Genomic DNA, 19,402 nt, shown 5'->3' with positions numbered 1-19,402 from the left:
TATCTTTTTAGTGTCAGCGCTGATTTTGCTTATTTATTTGTTTCAACATCATATTATCTAGAAAGAATTATTCTCTGCTTTCTGCTCGATAGCATTCTAAATATTGAAATATCAGGAAAAGTATAGTCTTCATAAGAATAACTCCGAAAAAGATAAATACAAATTTTCAAATTTTAACGGTGACAAATTTAGGTTTTAGTGTGGAAATTAATCGAAAATAGTCTCTGAGAAGCTTTCTGATTTTTTCCCACCACAAACAGAAACTCTTAAAAGCGTCGTGCTAGTCTCCATACTGATGAATTTATATTTTTCAGTGAATTGTTGCGATGTTAAAAAGTTTGCAAAAATAATTAAAATGTTAGGGAAGTTTTTGAGTCTGAATTTGTAAACAACAAAAAGTATTTAATAAAAATACATAGATATAAAATATTTACCTTATTTCAGTGAACTGACGTTTTAAAAGAACAAGCAGAATTCAGAAAAAATAATAGAAAGTGAGAAGAAACTAATTATTTCCTTAAAAGTAATGCAATCATTGTACTAAAGTAAAGCTCCACGATAATCTAATTAACGTATGACAACGCGGTGAATGACATAACAAGTATTTAATTAAGGAACTAGAAATTTTTCACAGTATGGGTTGGATAGGTCATGACTAATGAAAATAAATTAAAACAGGGGGCAGAAGGTGAATAAAAACACATTTTACCCTGTAGAACTATAGCCCCTGAATTAGTCACCTGACTTATCAACCATTTCGGAGCAAAAGCTTTTGACCAATAATGAAGAGTTACAAGATTTGGCAATTTATCGCCACAAATGACGTAAATCTCAACTATAGGATAATCAGTAAAAAAAGCGTGCATCGATTAACATTGTTTTTCGGAAACTTTTTTTATGCTTGTACAAATTCACTGCAAATTTCATTACCGGTAAAGAGTTTTAAATAAAAAATTGTGTATGTGATTCATGTCGATTACATCAATCTTTTTTATAAATGATTTTAAAGTAAATTTGGAACTAAAAGGCACTTGAGGAATTTTTAAGGAATTTGGAACATTGAAAATTGTTGGAATAGCATCAGGTCTTAATTTATTGTAACTTTTCTATTTATTTCTAGTTGAGATTCTTCAAAATAAACCTGCAAAAATATTTCGAATACTTTTTTTTTCATTTTCATGCTTATATGAAAATACATTCAAAAAATTTAGAGTTTACAATTTTTGAACATACTCCTTTAAAATTTTCTAATTAACTAATTATTTCAGCGATTTAACACAAGAATTTCAAAGAAAAAAACATTGATACATCCAAAAATATATTAAAGATCGCATATTAAATAGATTTATGATAAGCAAACCTTTTGAACTTTAGGCGATATTACTATAAATAACTAAAAAAAAAAGAACTTAAATGAGCCCGTATTAAGTAGCTAACTACTTGATCTCAATGAAATAAAAAGTTATACATTAAAAAATAAGTAAATATTTGTTTTGAACAAAGCGAAATACTTAAAAGTAAATACAAAACTTGCCGATTCTGAAATAAGTTTGGCGAATACTTATTCAGCCTATCTCTTGCCTTTATTTATTGGTTTTATTGCGCATTAACACTTAAAATTGTCAAGTTAATTAATAAATGTTGCTTAGAAACTTATATTTAAAATAAATATATACTTAATAAATATATATTTAATAAATGCAATTTTCAATGAAAATTCCTATATTTGTGGTGTAACTACCACTATAAATATTAAATACCAATTCACTTGTATATAAGACATGTTAACTTTATTCCATTACGAGGCACCTTTTGATAGATGAAGGTTGACATGGTTGATAATTAATTCCCCTCATATTTGGTACATAGTTAAAAGTGTACAATTGAAGTAACCGTAAAAGTAATTCACTTATCCATTTTTTTGAAAAAATAGACAAAAACAAGTATTCAAAAACAACTTCTAACAACCTAATATCGTTTATACACTACATATATAAGTAAATAAATATAATAAGTTGTAAATAAATGAGTATTTACCTCACATAAGCGAACTCCACTTCCATACTGTAAGTTGTATCTTTTGCAATTTATTCTCCATTTCTTCTTTCCTTTCAACTTTGAAGGAAGTCTGAACATTCAAAAGCCTTTTTTTAACTGTTAGTACAATTTACAGCCGCACAACCATACATATCAATAATTTTAGGTATCCAAATAGCCTTCAAACTCTCACTCTAATACTAACATAATGTAACTTGCAAGCTTGTCTGCTCCATTGTGGGGGATAGTTCACCTCTCATAGTATATGAGCCTTATATAGAACTAACGACTATTCGATGGCGTTTCTGTTTGACATGTAAGCAAAAATGTGTTGAAACTTATATAAGGGCAACGAAATTACTAAGTCTCCTATACTATCAGAGATGAACTATCAACTAGGGCTCGAAAAAACTTAGAAATTTTACCCGTCCCCGAGGACGGCTAGTTCAACAATGTACCCCACCTCCTTTGAAACTAACCCGTAGCTTTTAAATAAATAAAAATATAATTTTCTCTTATTTATTACAAACATTTATATAAATTGCACAATGAATTAGTAGTTACTAGGATTACAAATACTAGGATTACATTATACAGTAATGAAATAATTACTAGGTTGCTAATAGGAATCTAGTATTTCTTTTATGAAATAACTTATTTCTTTTATGAAATAATTTAAATGACAAAGTTCAAATTATCTGAAATGTCAATTTATCCGAGGGTACTGCGTTTTTTAAATGAATCAAATATGACGTTTGCCAGTTCCACAATCAAGCGAATGATTTACAGAGGTTTCTGCACATAAATTTAAAAGGGGTTTTCCATTTAAGTAGATGTTCATAATTGCGTTTAACGCTTCTTGTTTAAGACCAGTACGTAATGTGTGTGTGTTTTCTTTTTTTCTTTTTTTTATTTTTTTGTAAGTTCATTGCTGAAAAGCCCCTTTCAACCGCTGCAGTACTCCCTGACAGAGAAAACATCAATTCCACCATGCGCAGTATGTTGCTGTATTTCTAGATAAAAAGGTCATTTCAGAAGTGAGGTGCTAGACAACAAAAATTGAAAATGTGTCACGAACATTAACGGGAAAATGGCCGTCCGCGCGGATGTCGGATTCGAGAAATTCGTTGAGAGTAAAAGAGAGTCGTGAGAATAAAATGGTGGATCAACTGGCCATCGATATTATTTCATTATCATAAGAACTAATTTTGTTGCATTAACGTTTTAAGAAGTCATATTTTGCTTTAAAATTACTCATTAGAAATATTAGACTGAGCAATATTTTTTTTTATTTAATTGAAAGAAAATGTTTATCTAATATATATAATTCTCTTACGTGGCTCCCAAATTTTGGCTGTATTTCTTTTCCGCCGGTGGCAACGTTTGCTTTGTTTTGTTTACGTTACTATTTCTCTTACACGGCGAATCGACCAATGATTGCCACTAAAAATGTCACATGCCAAATCTAGTTGAGGTGGCTCAACATATAGCTCTCTTAAAAAGAGAAATTGAAATAACCAGAGAACATCAGCTGCGGCAATCTTATACTATTAAGCTAGGCAGAAGTTTGTAGTCTTTGTCGATAGATCTCTATTTTAGTATTTTGTCGAAAGCGCTTTTTTTTCACGAATTTATATTTTGCGAATTTATTTGACAATTTTTGATTTATATCACGAATTATGCTATAACACATTTCTAATAGGTTTAACGAATTACATGTCATTTATTTGAATTCAAATTTATTTTAATGACTTAGTATTTACTAAAAAGATGTAATTTTTTTTAAAAAAAAAGTTTTTATAGGGATTTGAATGATTGTTTTGAAATCTTAGAATTTTGTGCATTTGCAATGTACAGTCCGCAAAAAAAAAAAAAAAAAAAAAAAAAAAAAAAAAAAAAAAAACGAATCACTCTGAATAACTTTTGTTCTAATCGGATTTTCACGAACTAAGTGTCAATCTTAATGGTTCCAGGGGGTGACCTCAAATATGCTAATTAATTGGGTCGTAAATTGAATCACAATAAAGATTTATATATATGGCGAAAGTTTTAAAATATGCCAAATTACCTCGCTATAGAAGGGGCAATAACTGATAACAACCATAAAGAAACTGAATGAACGACAAGACGGGAAAACATAGTGCTTCTCGTTGCTACGCAACCAAAAAAATAAAAATTTCGAGTTGCTTTCTGGTTAAAGAAAACAGATTGTTATTGTTTTTTTTTTTTTTAATCTCCTTTGAAAAGGAAATTTAAATCAATTAAAAAATTATTTTTGATTCTCCAAGATTTTAGAATCTTGACGTTGAACTTTTGATCTGACATTATTTTTTTTTTTTAAAGCTGTTTTAACGTCATTTGTATGACAGTTTTGAATTAAAGGCAAATTTTCATAAGTTATTATTAAATTTATGAAGAGGTGTAGTGTTAATTGCTTTTGCACCTCACTTCGAGTTTCTTAGGAAAAGAAAAAAAAATGATCAGGCAAAGGTGGACCTGAAAAAAGATAGCTATTCTGATGCATAATCACAAGATTTTATAAAATTCACGGTATTTATTTTCGATAAAATTGTGAAACTTAGTAAATGTTATATGGTATTTTAAAAGCATTTTGATATATATATATATATATATATATATATATATATATATATATATATATATATATATATATATATATATATATATATATATATATATATATAACACGAAGAAAATTAAGAAAATCGATAAGTTTTATTTATTGCGCATAAGCTGAAAGTAAATAGAACTCATAAAATAAGTTCAAAATGTAGAGAAAACATGGGAAAAATTACAGAACAATAAAAAAGGAAGAAAAAGGGAAAAATAATAATAAAAATAAAATAACAAGAAACCGGGAAAAAAATTCCGAAAAAAGGAAAAAAAAGTTCTGAAAATATCCGGGAAATAAAAGATATAATCTTTTCATCAGCTCACACTGTGGCAACTCAAGCTACGAATAAGGTTAAATCCCCACAAAAGGGATTTCTACTAGGCGTCTTCCCTAACCGAGGGAGAATTCAATCAGAATGAATCTTGTACTGGCGGGATAAACATCTCGTGGGATCGGAGAAATCCGATTTGAATGTATAATGCACAATCAGAAAATTTTTATGTTTATTTGTGTTTATGTTTAGTGTTCGTATTGTTCTGTTTAATAAATATATAAAAAGGAGAAATTTGGAAAATTATTACAATTTCAACGGACAGGCTATCACTATTGAATAATGCAACCTACAGGCTTGATTGATAAGTAAATACTACATGGTGACCAACGGACTTGAATGGATTGGTATGGAATTATGAAATTGTGAAATGTGAATTACGAACATTCATTGAATGGCACGGAATAAATATTGTCGATGAAAATATCTTCAGATAGTGAAACGCTGAGATTTGAGGTAGGTCCATTTTTCTTTGTTCCAATTTATTGAATTCTTTAATATGTAAAATGGATTTAAAACGAATTAAGGAAAAACGAAAAAGGTAAAGAATTTCATTTAGTAAGCATTTAACTAAGATAGAAAATATGATAGGAATTGAAATTTCGAATGAATACACGAAAGAAATGGAAGTGAATGAGCTTTTGAGCTTAAAATCTCAGCTCACAGAAAAATTAAATGATTTAATTAAAGCTGATGATGAAGTGCAGTTAAAAATTGAAATAAAAGATATGGCAGCTGAAATAGATTTAAGTGAAGAATATAAAGATAAGGGTATTGAAGCGAAATCGAAAATAGAAAGGAATTTAGAAAATTTAATTGTTTCAGATAAGCGAGACAAATGTCGCTGCAAATGTAAATAACTCTGTTCAGTTTGTACCACATAACGTGCAAAATACTTCTAACGTTCAAAACGAAACTAAAAATATTGTCAAACTCCCGAAACTAAATATTCAAACTTTTCATGGTGATTGTAGTTATTTTTTAGATTTTTGGAATTCTTTTGAAGTTGAAATACACAATAATGCTTCATTATCGAAAATAGAAAAGTTTACATATCTAAAATCCTATCTAGGAGGAGTTGCATTAAGTGCAGTATCGGGATTTTCACTTACGGATCAAAATTATGACGCGTCAATACAATTGCTGAAAGATACATTTGGGCGAACTGATATTATAATGTCAACACATATGCATAAACTGTTATTAATAGATCCTGTTAAATCTTGTAATAATATTGTTGGATTAAGAAAAATGTATGACGCAATAGAAATCCAAATTAGTTCTTTACAATCATTAGGAGTAGCTGCAGGAACTTATAGTAATCTCCTATGCCCAGTAATTCTACAAAAATTACCCGAGGAATTGAATTTAAATTTTAATCGGCAACGTAAAACAGATTAATTATTCGATATTTCTTTGTTGTTTCAATTTATTAAAGATGAGGTAAATTGCAGAGAAGCAGCATTATTATTAGAGAATCCTAAAAATGCAACTGTTAGAGATTATTCATTTAAAAATAAAACAGATCAAAGTTACCCTAATAGGCCTCATTATTCGAACACTAAAAGGAATGATTATTTGGGCAATAAATCTAGCGCCGCAGTTTTAGCTACACGACTGATGCACGATAAATTTGTCGAGTCACAAAGTACTCCATGTTCCCATAACAAATTAAACCTCTGGGGGTACTGATCCAGAAGTTTTCTTGTCTTTTGGATTGATTCAAAATTATAAGGCTACGGAGTTGGACATTAGTAGTCGTAAACCCAAAAAATTGAGTCTGCTGTTCAACGATGGTTATGAAAAAATTAAAATAAAAATTTATCCATCAAAGGTGCCATTGAATTAACTCATATATGTTTGCGTTTTCTTGTTAAATGTTAGAATATGTTTAGATTTCAATAATAAAACCAACACTATGTAAGAACATGTAAAAGTCAAAAAGGAAATTCACTCTCATTTGAACAATATGAGTTTATTATACTTACATACTGTTTTAATTTTTGACCGTATACTCTCTTATTTAACCGTATACTTACTTAAAATGGTGGATCAACTGGCCACCGATATTATTTCATTATAATAAGAACTAATTTTGTTGCATTAACGTTTTAAAAAGTCATATTTTGCTTTAAAATAACTCATAAGAAATATTAGACTGAGCAATATTTTTTTTTATTTAATTGAAACAACTCGGTGAGGTATTTCAGTACAAAATACTCAATACAGTACAAAATACTCAATACAGTACAAAATACTCAATACAGTACAAAATACTCAATACAGTACAAAATACAAAGCTCACAATTTTAAAATCTAATGTAGCAGAAAATAGTTTTAATGCTCCATTGTTGTAGCTATGAAACTTTGACTCCCTTTGCTCTTTTGTCAGTAACTTTGTTATGATATGACTTTACATAAAAATCTAGAAATAATATTAGAACTACAGTTACAAATGCAAAAAGAATTATTTCACCGTTGTTTACATGTTCACATCCAGTTAAAAACCCAAACAATGCAAAGCCTAAGATAATGATAAACTGCATCTGAAAAAGAAAATTAATATGAATTTATTTATAGTTGAATTAGGAAACATAAAACACATTATTTGTGGTAATACTTTATGAACATTATAAATTTATATTTTATTACGGAGGGTTGAAATATCTTAGATAATACTTATAAGAAATAGTAACACAACCTAAAACAATAACTGTATCTTAGATTTCGTATTTTAAAATTAAAGTTTATGTGAACTAAAGTTGGTGTCTCATTAAAAATTGAAAATAATTATTTTTTATTTAAATTTTTTTTTTTATTGAATCAGAAAGAGTTGCGTACTCGAATAGTTGAATAGTTGAAGAATATTTACAAATCTCACAAATTATGTATTGTAACATTCTGAGTTTTTGATTATTTTTTTCTGTTTTTTATGAAATTTATAGCTTTCTTATAAATTTATATATTTAAAAAATTTTTTTGTTTTTTCTTTCTTTGTACATCATAAAAAATAAACAGGATCAAAATTTTAACGATATTCGACATCCCTTTCTTCTGACTTTCCTTTTCTTCAATCCCTTTCACTTGAGATTTCATTTGAATGTGTACAAAAAATTGATGCTTTGAAATTCTTTTAAACCCTACACTGTTCCCCTTTACATATCGGTGAAAAGTTTGAATTAAATTTTCTCTACTGCCTTCTATAATTTGTATTCAAATTGAAGTTAAAATTGAGAATTAAAGAGAGTTAAAATTAGTTAAAGAGAAATTATCAAATTAAAATTAGTTAAAGAGAGTTAAAATTGCTTCTCCCATCTGCGTGTCTTAGTAAGGGAAAAGATTTGACCACCAGTCTGATCTAGTTTAAACGTTGAAGGACGCGGTATTTTCCGGAAAGTAGCTTCTTTAGTTTGGCACCTATTGCCATCTCGGTAAGAGTGTTAATTGATTTGTTGTTTATTAAGTGCGATTTGAATGTCCAGTTCTTTTCATCTCTTATAATTCAGTTTTTACTTGAATTTTTAGTGATTTTTAGTTTATTGTTGCAAAGATTCCATTGTTTAAATTTACGTTGAATATCAGTAAATTTATAAAATTACCTTTCTTTTTTTACACAGTATGGTAATTTTAATAAAATATTTTATATCATTGCTCTCAATCTTCTCTTATATAATGAAAGTTGTAAAAAAAATTTCCCACTCTCAAAAATTGTAACTGATATTTTTTTTCTAAATTTTTCCCATCTTCCTGGACTAATCTTGCAAATAAAAATAATTATTATTAGAATATTTTAAAAAGTGTAGAGTGAAGAGTTTAATTTTAGAAACGTCGCTATACAAACTATCAGTTAGGTGAAGGGTTTATGACGAACATCTTGAAATATTACATATCCCAAGCTAATTCTAAGCAATTCACCATATCAACCAGTTTCAAAGAAACTGTTTATTATCACGTATCGATCTATAAAGATCTTAGACTAATAATATATCTATGATGATAATGATGATATTATTAATGATAGTACATAAGTTAATGTCTACAATAAAGACGTGTGAGGATGATGCTATGATAAAGATAAATACACTTGCCCTGTTTCTGGTATATACTACAATGTTCAATGAAAGAACCCTTTGTTACCCGGCATCTCAAAAGCAAACCAGTTCAGTCTATATGTTCCACAGAATGTTCTGATCATTGTCCATCATAGCAGTGTTCCTTCATTGTTGGGATACTGCGCTAAGGGTACGCAAACTTGTGAAAGACAAAGTTTATGTATTCTCATCACTGTAGAAAAGGTAACACTGCTGCTGTTACGGACATTGGTGGAAACATAATATTGAACCCTAAGACGAGTTGTTTAAGAGTGCAAGCATTAAACACATGTAGTATGTCCCAGAAATTTTGTGAGTAGCATATGTGTCGTTCCACGTATCACTTGTCTTTCCATGTATTCTAGTATGTCCCTTAAATTTAGTGCATAGTATGTGAGTCGTTTTAAATATTATTTGTCTTTCCATATATCACGACGTATTCTAGTATGCCCCTTTAATTTAGTGCATAGTATATGCGTCGTTTTAAATATTATATGTCTTTCCACATATCACGACGTATTCTAGTATGTCCCTTTAATTTAGCGCGTAGTATATGCGTCGTTTTAAATATTATATGTCTTTTCACATATCATGACGTATTCTAGTATGTCCCTTTAATTTAGTGCATAGTTTATGCGTCGTTTTAAATATTATATGTCTTTCCCCATATCACGACGTATTCTAGAATGTCCCAGAAAATTAGCGAGTAGTAAATGTAACGTTTCACCTGTCTTTCCATGTATCACGATGTGTGCTATAAATAAATATAGTTTCTTCAAAACTGGAGAATCATTTAGGTTAACCTTGTATTATTCAATTCCTAATCTTAGTTCACACTGTCCCTATACCTTGCTCAAATTTTCAATCGTTATTAAAACACTTTTTATTCATTCCCTCAAGTTCAAATACATTTTTTTTAAATTTGTAGTGGATGACTCTCGATGTTAATACAGTTTTTTCAAATATTAATTCATTAATTAAATAGGGATGAGCGAAAAACGAAATTGAATTTTCTGATTATTTAAGCGTTAGTCATTGTTTTAAATGTTACTATAAGAGATTCAGTTCTTCACACATTTTAAAGATAATATCAATGATCATTTTAAACTATTTGAACAAATAGTTTATTGCGCACATTTAATTATTTAATTACTTTATATTCGCTGCGTCAGATAAATTCAATAAAGAAAATTACGTGGTAGCAGGTGTTGTCCACGTCACCAAATTTATACTTTTATAGCTGTCTGATACCACGTGCTTTTTTTTTCCTCAATTCCTGCATTTAGTTCACACTTTCCCTATATATATTTATATATCTTGTTCAAATTCCCAATCGTTAATTAACTACTTTTTATTCATTCCCTCAAGTTCAAATACATTTTTTTTAAACTTGTAGTGGATGACTCTCGATGTTAATACAGTTTTTTCAAATATTAATTCATTAATTAAATAGGGATGAGCGAAAAACGAAATTGAATTTTCAGATTATTTAAGCGTTAGTAATTGTTTTAAATGTTACTATAAGAGATTCAGTTCTTCACACATTTTAAAGATAATATCAATGATCATTTTAAACTATTTGAACAAACAATAGTTTATTGCGCACATTTAAATATTTAATTATTTTATATTCGCTGCGTCAGATAAATTCAATAAAGAAAATTACGTGGTAGCAGGTGTTGTCCACGTCACCAAATTTATACTTTTATAGCTGTCTGATACCACGTGCTTTTTTTTTCCTCAATTCCTGCTATTAGTTCACACTTTCCCTATATATATTTATATATCTTGTTCAAATTCCCAATCGTTAATTAACTATTTTTTTTTCGTTCCCTCAAGTTCAAATACATTTTTTTAAAATTTGTTGTGGATGACTCTCGATGTTAATACAGTTTTTTTCAAATATTAATTCATTAATTAAATAGGGATGAGCGAAAAACGAAATTGAATTTTCTGATTAGTTAAGCGTTAGTCATTGTTTTAAATGTTACTATAAGAGATTCAGTTCTTCACACATTTTAAAGATAATATCAATGATCATTTTAAACTATTTGAACAAACAATAGTTTATTGCGCACATTTAATTATTTAATTATTTTATATTCGCTGCGTCAGATAAATTCAATAAAGAAAATTACGTGGTAGCAGGTGTTGTCCACGTCACCAAATTTATACTTTTATAGCTGTCTGATACCACGTGCTTTTTTTTTCCTCAATTCCTGCAATTAGTTCACACTTTCCCTATATATATTTATATATCTTGTTCAAATTCCCAATCGTTAATTAACTACTTTTTATTCATTCCCTCAAGTTCAAATACATTTTTTTTTAAACTTGCAGTGGATGACTCTCGATGTTAATATAGTTTTTTCAAATATTAATTCATTAATTAAATAGGGATGAGCGAAAAACGAAATTGAATTTTCTGATTATTTAAGTGTTAGTAATTGTTTTAAATGTTACTATAAGAGATTCAGTTCTTCACACATTTTAAAGATAATATCAATGATCATTTTAAACTATTTGAACAAACAATAGTTTATTGCGCGCATTTAAATATTTAATTATTTTATATTCGCTGCGTCAGATAAATTCAATAAAGAAAATTGCGTGGTAGCAGGTGTTGTCCACGTCACCAAATTTATACTTTTATAGCTGTCTGATACCACGTGCTTTTTTTTTCCTCAATTCCTGCAATTAGTTCACACTTTCCCTATATATATTTATATATCTTGTTCAAATTCCCAATCGTTAATTAACTATTTTTTTTTCGTTCCCTCAAGTTCAAATACATTTTTTTTAAATTTGTAGTGGATGACTCTCGATGTTAATACAGTTTTTTTCAAATTTTAATTCATTAATTAAATAGGGATGAGCGAAAAACGAAATTGAATTTTCTGATTATTTAAGCGTTAGTCATTGTTTTAAATGTTACTATAAGAGATTCAGTTCTTCACACATCTTAAAGATAATATCAATGATCATTTTAAACTATTTGAACAAACAATAGTTTATTGCGCACATTTAAATATTTAATTATTTTATATTCGCTGCGTCAGATAAATTCAATAAAGAAAATTACGTGGTAGCAGGTGTTGTCCACGTCACCAAATTTATACTTTTATAGCTGTCTGATACCACGTGCTTTTTTTTCCCTCAATTCCTGCAATGTACCGTTTAGTATAGTTATTCCCCTACATTTAAACATCGCGTTGTGTATTCCTACCCTTACCTAAGTTAATTATTAATGATCCCCCGATTCTCCAGCATGGGATACCTTACCTGTTTACCTGCAAAGTAAAAATTAACACCCTCATCACACAAAAAGAAAATAAATCTTATCTAAGGTATTAGATTAAATAACTGGGTTTATTAAATTACTTCAAAAAAGGATTAAGTCCTTAAGGAACTTGATTAAAAAACATTTTTAAAAATTACGAAAAATAACACATTCATTACGAATACACATACCCTCCGACTGCTACGGAATTTCCGTAGTTTCAGAAATCTTCTTTTCAGACGGTAGCAAAATTAATGTCTTAATATTTAAAAAAAAATTGATTTTAGCGTCACTTGTCCACTATTACTTATAAAAGTGCAGGCCATATGGCTAGATTCTTAACTTCTGATAAAAGTTTTATGAGGGATCCATTTGCTTTAATAATTTCTATTTTGGTTCGCTACCACTTGAAAGAATTATTTTCAAAATCCTCATAAGTTGGAGGGTATGCGAATACATATGAAAAAAAGTTGTCCGAGGGGACTAGCATCAAACAAGCAAACTGCACATCAGTGATTACCACGGGCTAACATCTTGCCCCTGATATACGATACCATACCATATTAACATTACTGCTTGGAGATTATGCACTTATCATATCACCTCCTCAACTCTTAGCCATTAGGTTTGGTAGATGAAAAACTACCACTATAATGCCAGGCCACGTGTGGCCACTACACGTGAGCTTTTTCTCACCAGCACTAACTCATGTAGCATACATTCGGGTTAAGTTATTCACTCACATAACATGCCAATATGCCTTACCATAAGGCACGGATTACACTACTCTAAAAAGGATTTTATCACTTTGCAGCGGCTGCTGCTTTTAAGCCAATTTCAAGCTAAACGCCGAAATGTGGCAAACTTACGTCGCCAGTTGGCGATAAGGACAATCACGATTGCAGACCTAACTGCACCTGTTTTTCTTCTCAGTTCGGTCTGTGACGACGCCTGTGTATATTACTGGGACAACCTGTCCGCCACGATGTTTAATCTAGAACTTAACTTGTAACCTTAATTGTTATCCTTTTATTAAATTTATTATTATTTAATTATGGCTGGCATTCTGTTAATTGTTTCTATTCTTAATCAACTTAATTACTCATTTTAGATCATCTCTCTATTTGAATATTATGTTTTTATTTTAGGAGTCGCGTTAACCTCCACGTGTCTCCTCACTGGTGACCCGGCTTTGAATCTATGCAATCTTTCTAAATTTATGCGAAGACCAGCTTAAATTTTTAATAACTTTTGCTCCTTTAGAACTAAATTTAAAATTTAGCGTTATTTTTTGAAATTCTTTTTTATTTACAAACTTGTGATTGCAAGGAGATATGGATGGATGGACACATGGATATTTTAAGGGTATGTTATCGAATTTCTGTTGTCTTTTTGTGATTGGTCTTTTCAAAATTACTGTTGCTTTAATATGTTTAAATTAATGTATTAATTTAACTTACTGCTAGTATCTTTGATTTAAACTTACTGTTAGTATTGATCTACGGCATGTACGGAGTCTGCTATCATACTGCATTATCTTCCGAAATGTTTGAAAATCACTTTCATTTGCAATAATTATTTAAACCTTTTACCATTTTTAGTAAATGTATTTGCATTATTTTCGAGTTTAATTTGATCTTTGCGCTTATCACTACATCATACAAATTGTTTAATTTTATTTGCTGCCCTAACACTTTAAAATAATGCCGAATGTGGTGGAGCAGGTTAATGATGCAGATAATGCTGCACGTTCTTCAAATGCATCTCAGGTCTCCCATCTTTCAGTAAAAATTCCCCCGTTATGGAAATCAAAAATTAAACTATGGTTTATTCAGGTAGAGAGTAATTTTGAGCTAGCTAAAATCACTAATGATTTAACGAAATATAATTACCTCGTTTCATCAATAGATCCTGAAACTTTATCCTCAGTGTCCGATATTTTATTTGCGCCACCGGCTGCGGATAGATACAACACTTTGAAAGACCGGTTAATAGCCGAATTCTCTGCTTCGGAAAACGAACAAATTCGCCAATTAATTTCTGAATTGCATCTTGGAGACGTTAAGCCGTCCCATTTATTGAGAAAAATGCGCGAATTAGGGGGTAAAAGCGTCAACGATGATTTTTTGAAAACTTTATGGTTTCAGAGACTGCCTCAAGAAATTCAAACAATCTTATCAATTAGCTCTGAATCTTTGGACAATTTAGCCAAAATGGCCGACAAAATTTCAGAAGTCCGTACGACTCCGACAGAAACTGGCGTATTTGCTATTGGGCAACACACTACGGAAAGCTCACAGCGCAATCCTCCGTCTGAAATAAGCGTTTTGCGAAACGAGATAGCTTCGTTGAGTGCAGAAGTTAAGAGATTATCTCGCGAGCGTAATAGAGATCAGTCTCGATCACGATATAACAAATCTCCCTACCGACATCAAACTCCTTCAAGATCGCGAGGCGACCCAAAATTTTGCTTTTACCATAACAGATTTGGCGCTCGTGCAAAACATTGCAGAGAGCCTTGTGCTTATAATCAAACTAAAAACCCGGAAAACTAGATTCGGCTATCGAAAAACAAGTGTCTGCGACTGCAATCCCGATAGCCAAAAACTCATGTCGCCTTTATGTTTACGACAAACGTTCTCATTTAAAATTTTTAGTTGATTCTGGATCCGATGTATCTTGTATCCCCGCGCCTAAGGTATCTAAAAAATTAAGACCTGAGCCTTTGGAATTATACGCTGCAAATAACACGAAAATTAAAACTTTTGGCTCAAAATTAATCAATGTTGATCTGGGTATTCGACGAAATTTTAAATGGCATTTTTTAATTGCAACTATTCCAACACCCATTATAGGTGCTGATTTTTTAGAGAATTTTGGCCTCTTAGTTGATTTAAAACGTCGAAAACTTGTTGACAGTGTAACTAAGTTAGAAATACAGGGTATGTTTGCCCAACCTAAACCTATTAGTTCAATTAAACTCATCTCCGGAGAATCGGAGTATCATAAAATGTTAAAAGAATTCCCAGATTTAACTAAATTGTCATTAAAACTAAAAGATTCTAACCATAGTACTGTGCATTATATAGAAACCACCGGACCGCCCGTTCATTGTAAGCCTAGGCGATTAAACCCTAGATTATACGAATCCGTTAAAAAAGAATTCCAATTCATGATGGAGCAGGGAATTTGTCGACCATCCAAGTCACCGTGGTCTTCTCCGCTCCACGTGGTTCCGAAAAGTTCCGGTAGTATTCGTGTTGTAGGAGATTATCGCAGATTAAATGCGTGTACAACTCCGGATCGTTACCCAATCCCGCACATACAGGACTTTTCAAACTCTCTCTATGGTGCGAAAATTTTCTCAAAACTCGATATTGTGAGAGCATATTTTCATATACCAGTGCACCCGGAACATGTACAGAAAACCGCGGTATGTACACCATTTGGCCTTTTTGAGTTTCCCTATCTGAACTTCGGTCTTTGTGGAGCAGCTCAAACGTTCCAAAGATTTATGAATGAAATTCTTGGTGATTTTTCCTTTTGCTACGTTTATCTCGACGATATTTTAATTTTTAGTGAAACTGAAGAAAAGCATAGAAAACACGTACGTTTGGTTTTTGATCGTTTGCACAAGTATGGATTAACTATACAAACTTCCAAATGTGTTTTCGGTGTACCTGAAATTTCATTTTTAGGACACCTTATTTCTCAAGATGGTACAAAACCATTACCCGACAAAATCAAACCAATTTTAAATTATCCCCAACCTCAAACCGTTAATGAACTTCAAAGATTTCTAGGAATTTTAAATTTTTTCCGTAGATTTTTACCGAATATAGCACAAAATCAAATACATTTGACGGCGTATTTAAAAGGAGCCAAAAAGAAAGACAAAACGAAACTTGAATGGACAGATCAAGCTAATAATGATTTTAAACAGTGTAAGGAATTAATTGCAAACGCTGTGCTGTTGTCGCACCCTAAACCGAATGCCAAATTAATTTTACACGTGGATGCGTCGGATTTCGCAATAGGAGGGGCTTTAGCGCAAATAGTTAACAATGATGCACAACCACTTGCTTTTTTCTCTCGAAAACTTTCCCCAGCTGAAAAGATTTATAGCGCATACGATAGAGAATTATTGGCAGCTTATGCGGCAATCAAACATTTCAGACATATGCTTGAAGCGCGAGAATTTTCTCTTTTCACAGATCATAAGCCTCTAACTTTTGCATTCCGAAAGCGCTCTGATAATTGCTCTCCGCGACAAGCGAGACAATTAGATTACATATCTCAGTTTACGACCGATATTCATCATATAAAAGGATCAGATAATGTTTTGGCAGACGCACTATCGAGAATCGAAGCAATATCTATGCCCAACACAATCGACTATAACGAAATTGCACAGGCACAAACAACCGACGAGGAACTAAATGATTTATTGACAAATTCCGACGTCTTAAAATTTAAAGCAATAACCTTGCCTGATTGTAGTAAATCAATTTATTGTGATTTATCAACTGGCACAGCCCGGCCATACATTCCTGAAATATTTCGTAAAAAAGTTTTTACTACTTTACATAATTTATCCCATCCTGGGATTCGCGCTTCCTCAAAATTGATGCGATCTAGATTTGTTTGGCCGTCCATACGTAAAGATTGTGCAGAATGGGCTAGACAATGTGTCCCATGCCAAAGATCAAAAGTAACTCGCCACACAAAATCTGCAGTAAGTGATTTTTTAGACCAGTCACAAAGATTCGAGCATGTACACCTGGATCTTGTGGGTCCTCTTCCACCATCCAACGGGAATTACTATTGTTTAACTATGATCGACAGATTTACTCGGTGGCCAGAGGCTGTCCCTATTCCTGACATAACTGCACACACAGTTGCAAAGACCTTTTTTACTCATTGGATTTCCAGGTTTGGCTGTCCTGTCCGTGTTACTACTGACCAAGGCAGGCAGTTCGAAAGCTCACTTTTCGTGGCCCTGTCACAACTCCTAGGCATCAAACGCATCAGGACTTCTCCGTATCATCCTCAGGGAAATGGCTTAATCGAGGAGTTTCATCGTCCACTAAAGGCAGCCCTGAAGGCCTATAATACCGAGCAGTGGTCTTCAGCTCTACCTACATTGCTACTAGGTTTCCGTGCAGTCTTTAAAGAGGATCTAGGAGCCACAACTGCCGAATTGGTCTATGGAAGACCTCTCAGACTACCTGGCGAACTCTTCGTTCCGTCACCGACCAGTGCTTCCCAAAATCAACTCATCCTGGACTTGCAATCCCACTTCGAAAATGTGAGACCAGCCCCGATGTCTCGTCATGGACACAGAACAATATTTGTTCATCCCCATTTAAAGGACTGCTCACATGTATTTGTCAGACACGACGCTGTTAGAAAGCCACTCCAAGCTCCATACGATGGTCCGTATAGAGTTCTGCAAAGAAGTGACAAACTTTTCGACATCGAACTTAAGGGGAAAAAGTATACCATTTCCATAGACAGGCTTAAACCAGCTTTCCTGCCCAAAGAGACTAATCAACATACTTATCCTTCTCCAGTCGAGTCGATTGAATCAACCGTTCCTGCAAAAAACTCAGAGACAGTGAAACCGATTGATCCAGCCAACACAACTCGTACCGGTAGAACAATTCGTAGACCTCAACGGTATGTCCATTTTTAACCGTTACACTGCGGAGGGAGTATGCAGCGGCTGCTGCTTTTAAGCCAATTTCAAGCTAAACGCCGAAATGTGGCAAACTTACGTCGCCAGTTGGCGATAAGGACAATCACGATTGCAGACCTAACTGCACCTGTTTTTCTTCTCAGTTCGGTCTGTGACGACGCCTGTGTATATTACTGGGACAACCTGTCCGCCACGATGTTTAATCTAGAACTTAACTTGTAACCTTAATTGTTATCCTTTTATTAAATTTATTATTATTTAATTATGGCTGGCATTCTGTTAATTGTTTCTATTCTTAATCAACTTAATTACTCATTTTAGATCATCTCTCTATTTGAATATTATGTTTTTATTTTAGGAGTCGCGTTAACCTCCACGTGTCTCCTCAACTTCATTGGGATAATCAACAATTTTTCCAGGAGCTTTTCAACCATCTCCTCAGCTCGTGAACATCAACAGCATTCCTTTGAAAACATCAATTTTATCATCCAACCCAGTGTGTTGCCACCATACAGTATTACAAAAGTACAAATTAAACTTACGACCAAAAGTGAAATATATAAAATTAAAGGTTTATATTAATCTATTCTTAGTTAAAATTATAACATTTAACAATAAAACTTAATTATTACATTTATGTAAAAATATTAAAAGTTCAGAAAAAAGGTTTATTTTTACTGTCATTATTATAAGTTTTAAGACTCATGCTGCCACCTATTGGCACAAAAATAAATTAAAAAAAAAGAAACTGTAAATTAACTTTTATCAGTACAAATACCCCCGTCCCAAAAAGAAATTTGTTTTTAACAAAAAGAAATTTACAAAAAAGAGTAACAAAAATTACCTATATAAAACTTACAAATTACCTAATAATTAAATTCACCTAAAAAAAAAATAGCCAAGCTAAAACTTATTTCACTTCACAAGAAGCACCACAACGAAATATTAATTTCAACTTCCCCTGAATGTAATCAAAATTCAGCTCAGCTGTGAATAAGGTAATCACCTTAACTTGGCGCCGAGATAAGTAGAAAACCAAATTCACCAAAAAAAATCAAATTTAATGTCTTCAATTTTTAAATAAATCAAACCCTCATTCATTAACTTAAATAACATTTAGAAAAAAAAATTTATCTTTAAATTTTAACATGAGTTAAAAAAAATTTAAATCCTCAAATATCAACCCCCCCAATTAAACTACATTATACCATAAGTGTCAAGGTAATGGTACTAGCCAGGACAAAATTTAGCACCAAAAACATGCATAATAATTACTATTACATTATAATAAATTACATTATAACCATAAGTGTTGGTATCAGTCAGGACA

The 19,402-nt window shown here is 31.5% G+C and overlaps 2 protein-coding genes across 5 annotated transcripts in view; both read right to left on the bottom strand.

The window, feature by feature from the left end:
* The window catches only part of LOC147806471 (very long chain fatty acid elongase 7-like), a 43,868-nt gene extending 41,812 nt beyond the window's left edge, over positions 1-2,056 (bottom strand). Inside the window, exon 1 of one of the 2 annotated variants that reach the window (XM_087169223.1) lies at positions 2,038-2,056. The gene's annotated coding sequence lies outside the window, so the exon portion shown is untranslated. Of the gene's footprint in view, positions 1-434; positions 574-2,037 lie in introns of those variants that run through there. The other variant, XM_087169222.1, reaches the window with a different exon arrangement.
* A 4,901-nt stretch (positions 2,057-6,957) lies between these two features.
* LOC107442809 (very long chain fatty acid elongase 7) overlaps positions 6,958-19,402 on the bottom strand; it is a 62,477-nt gene continuing 50,032 nt past the window's right edge. Inside the window, exons 8-9 of one of the 3 annotated variants that reach the window (XR_015435908.1) lie at positions 7,300-7,549; positions 6,958-7,242 (exon numbers count right to left, since the gene is read on the bottom strand). Coding sequence is in view for 1 of the 3 variants with exons in the window: in XM_043056063.3 (XP_042911997.1) it covers positions 7,361-7,549 (189 nt within the window). In the remaining 2 variants the exon portion in view is untranslated. Of the gene's footprint in view, positions 7,550-19,402 lie in introns of all 3 variants that reach the window. The other 2 variants (XM_043056063.3, XR_015435909.1) reach the window with 2 other exon arrangements.

Source organism: Parasteatoda tepidariorum, chromosome 8 (assembly GCF_982258835.1).
Source record: "Parasteatoda tepidariorum strain Cologne lab strain chromosome 8, Ptep-v5.0, whole genome shotgun sequence".
Taxonomy (NCBI): Eukaryota; Metazoa; Arthropoda; class Arachnida; order Araneae; family Theridiidae; genus Parasteatoda; species Parasteatoda tepidariorum.
This window is presented reverse-complemented; position numbering and strand designations above follow the sequence as displayed.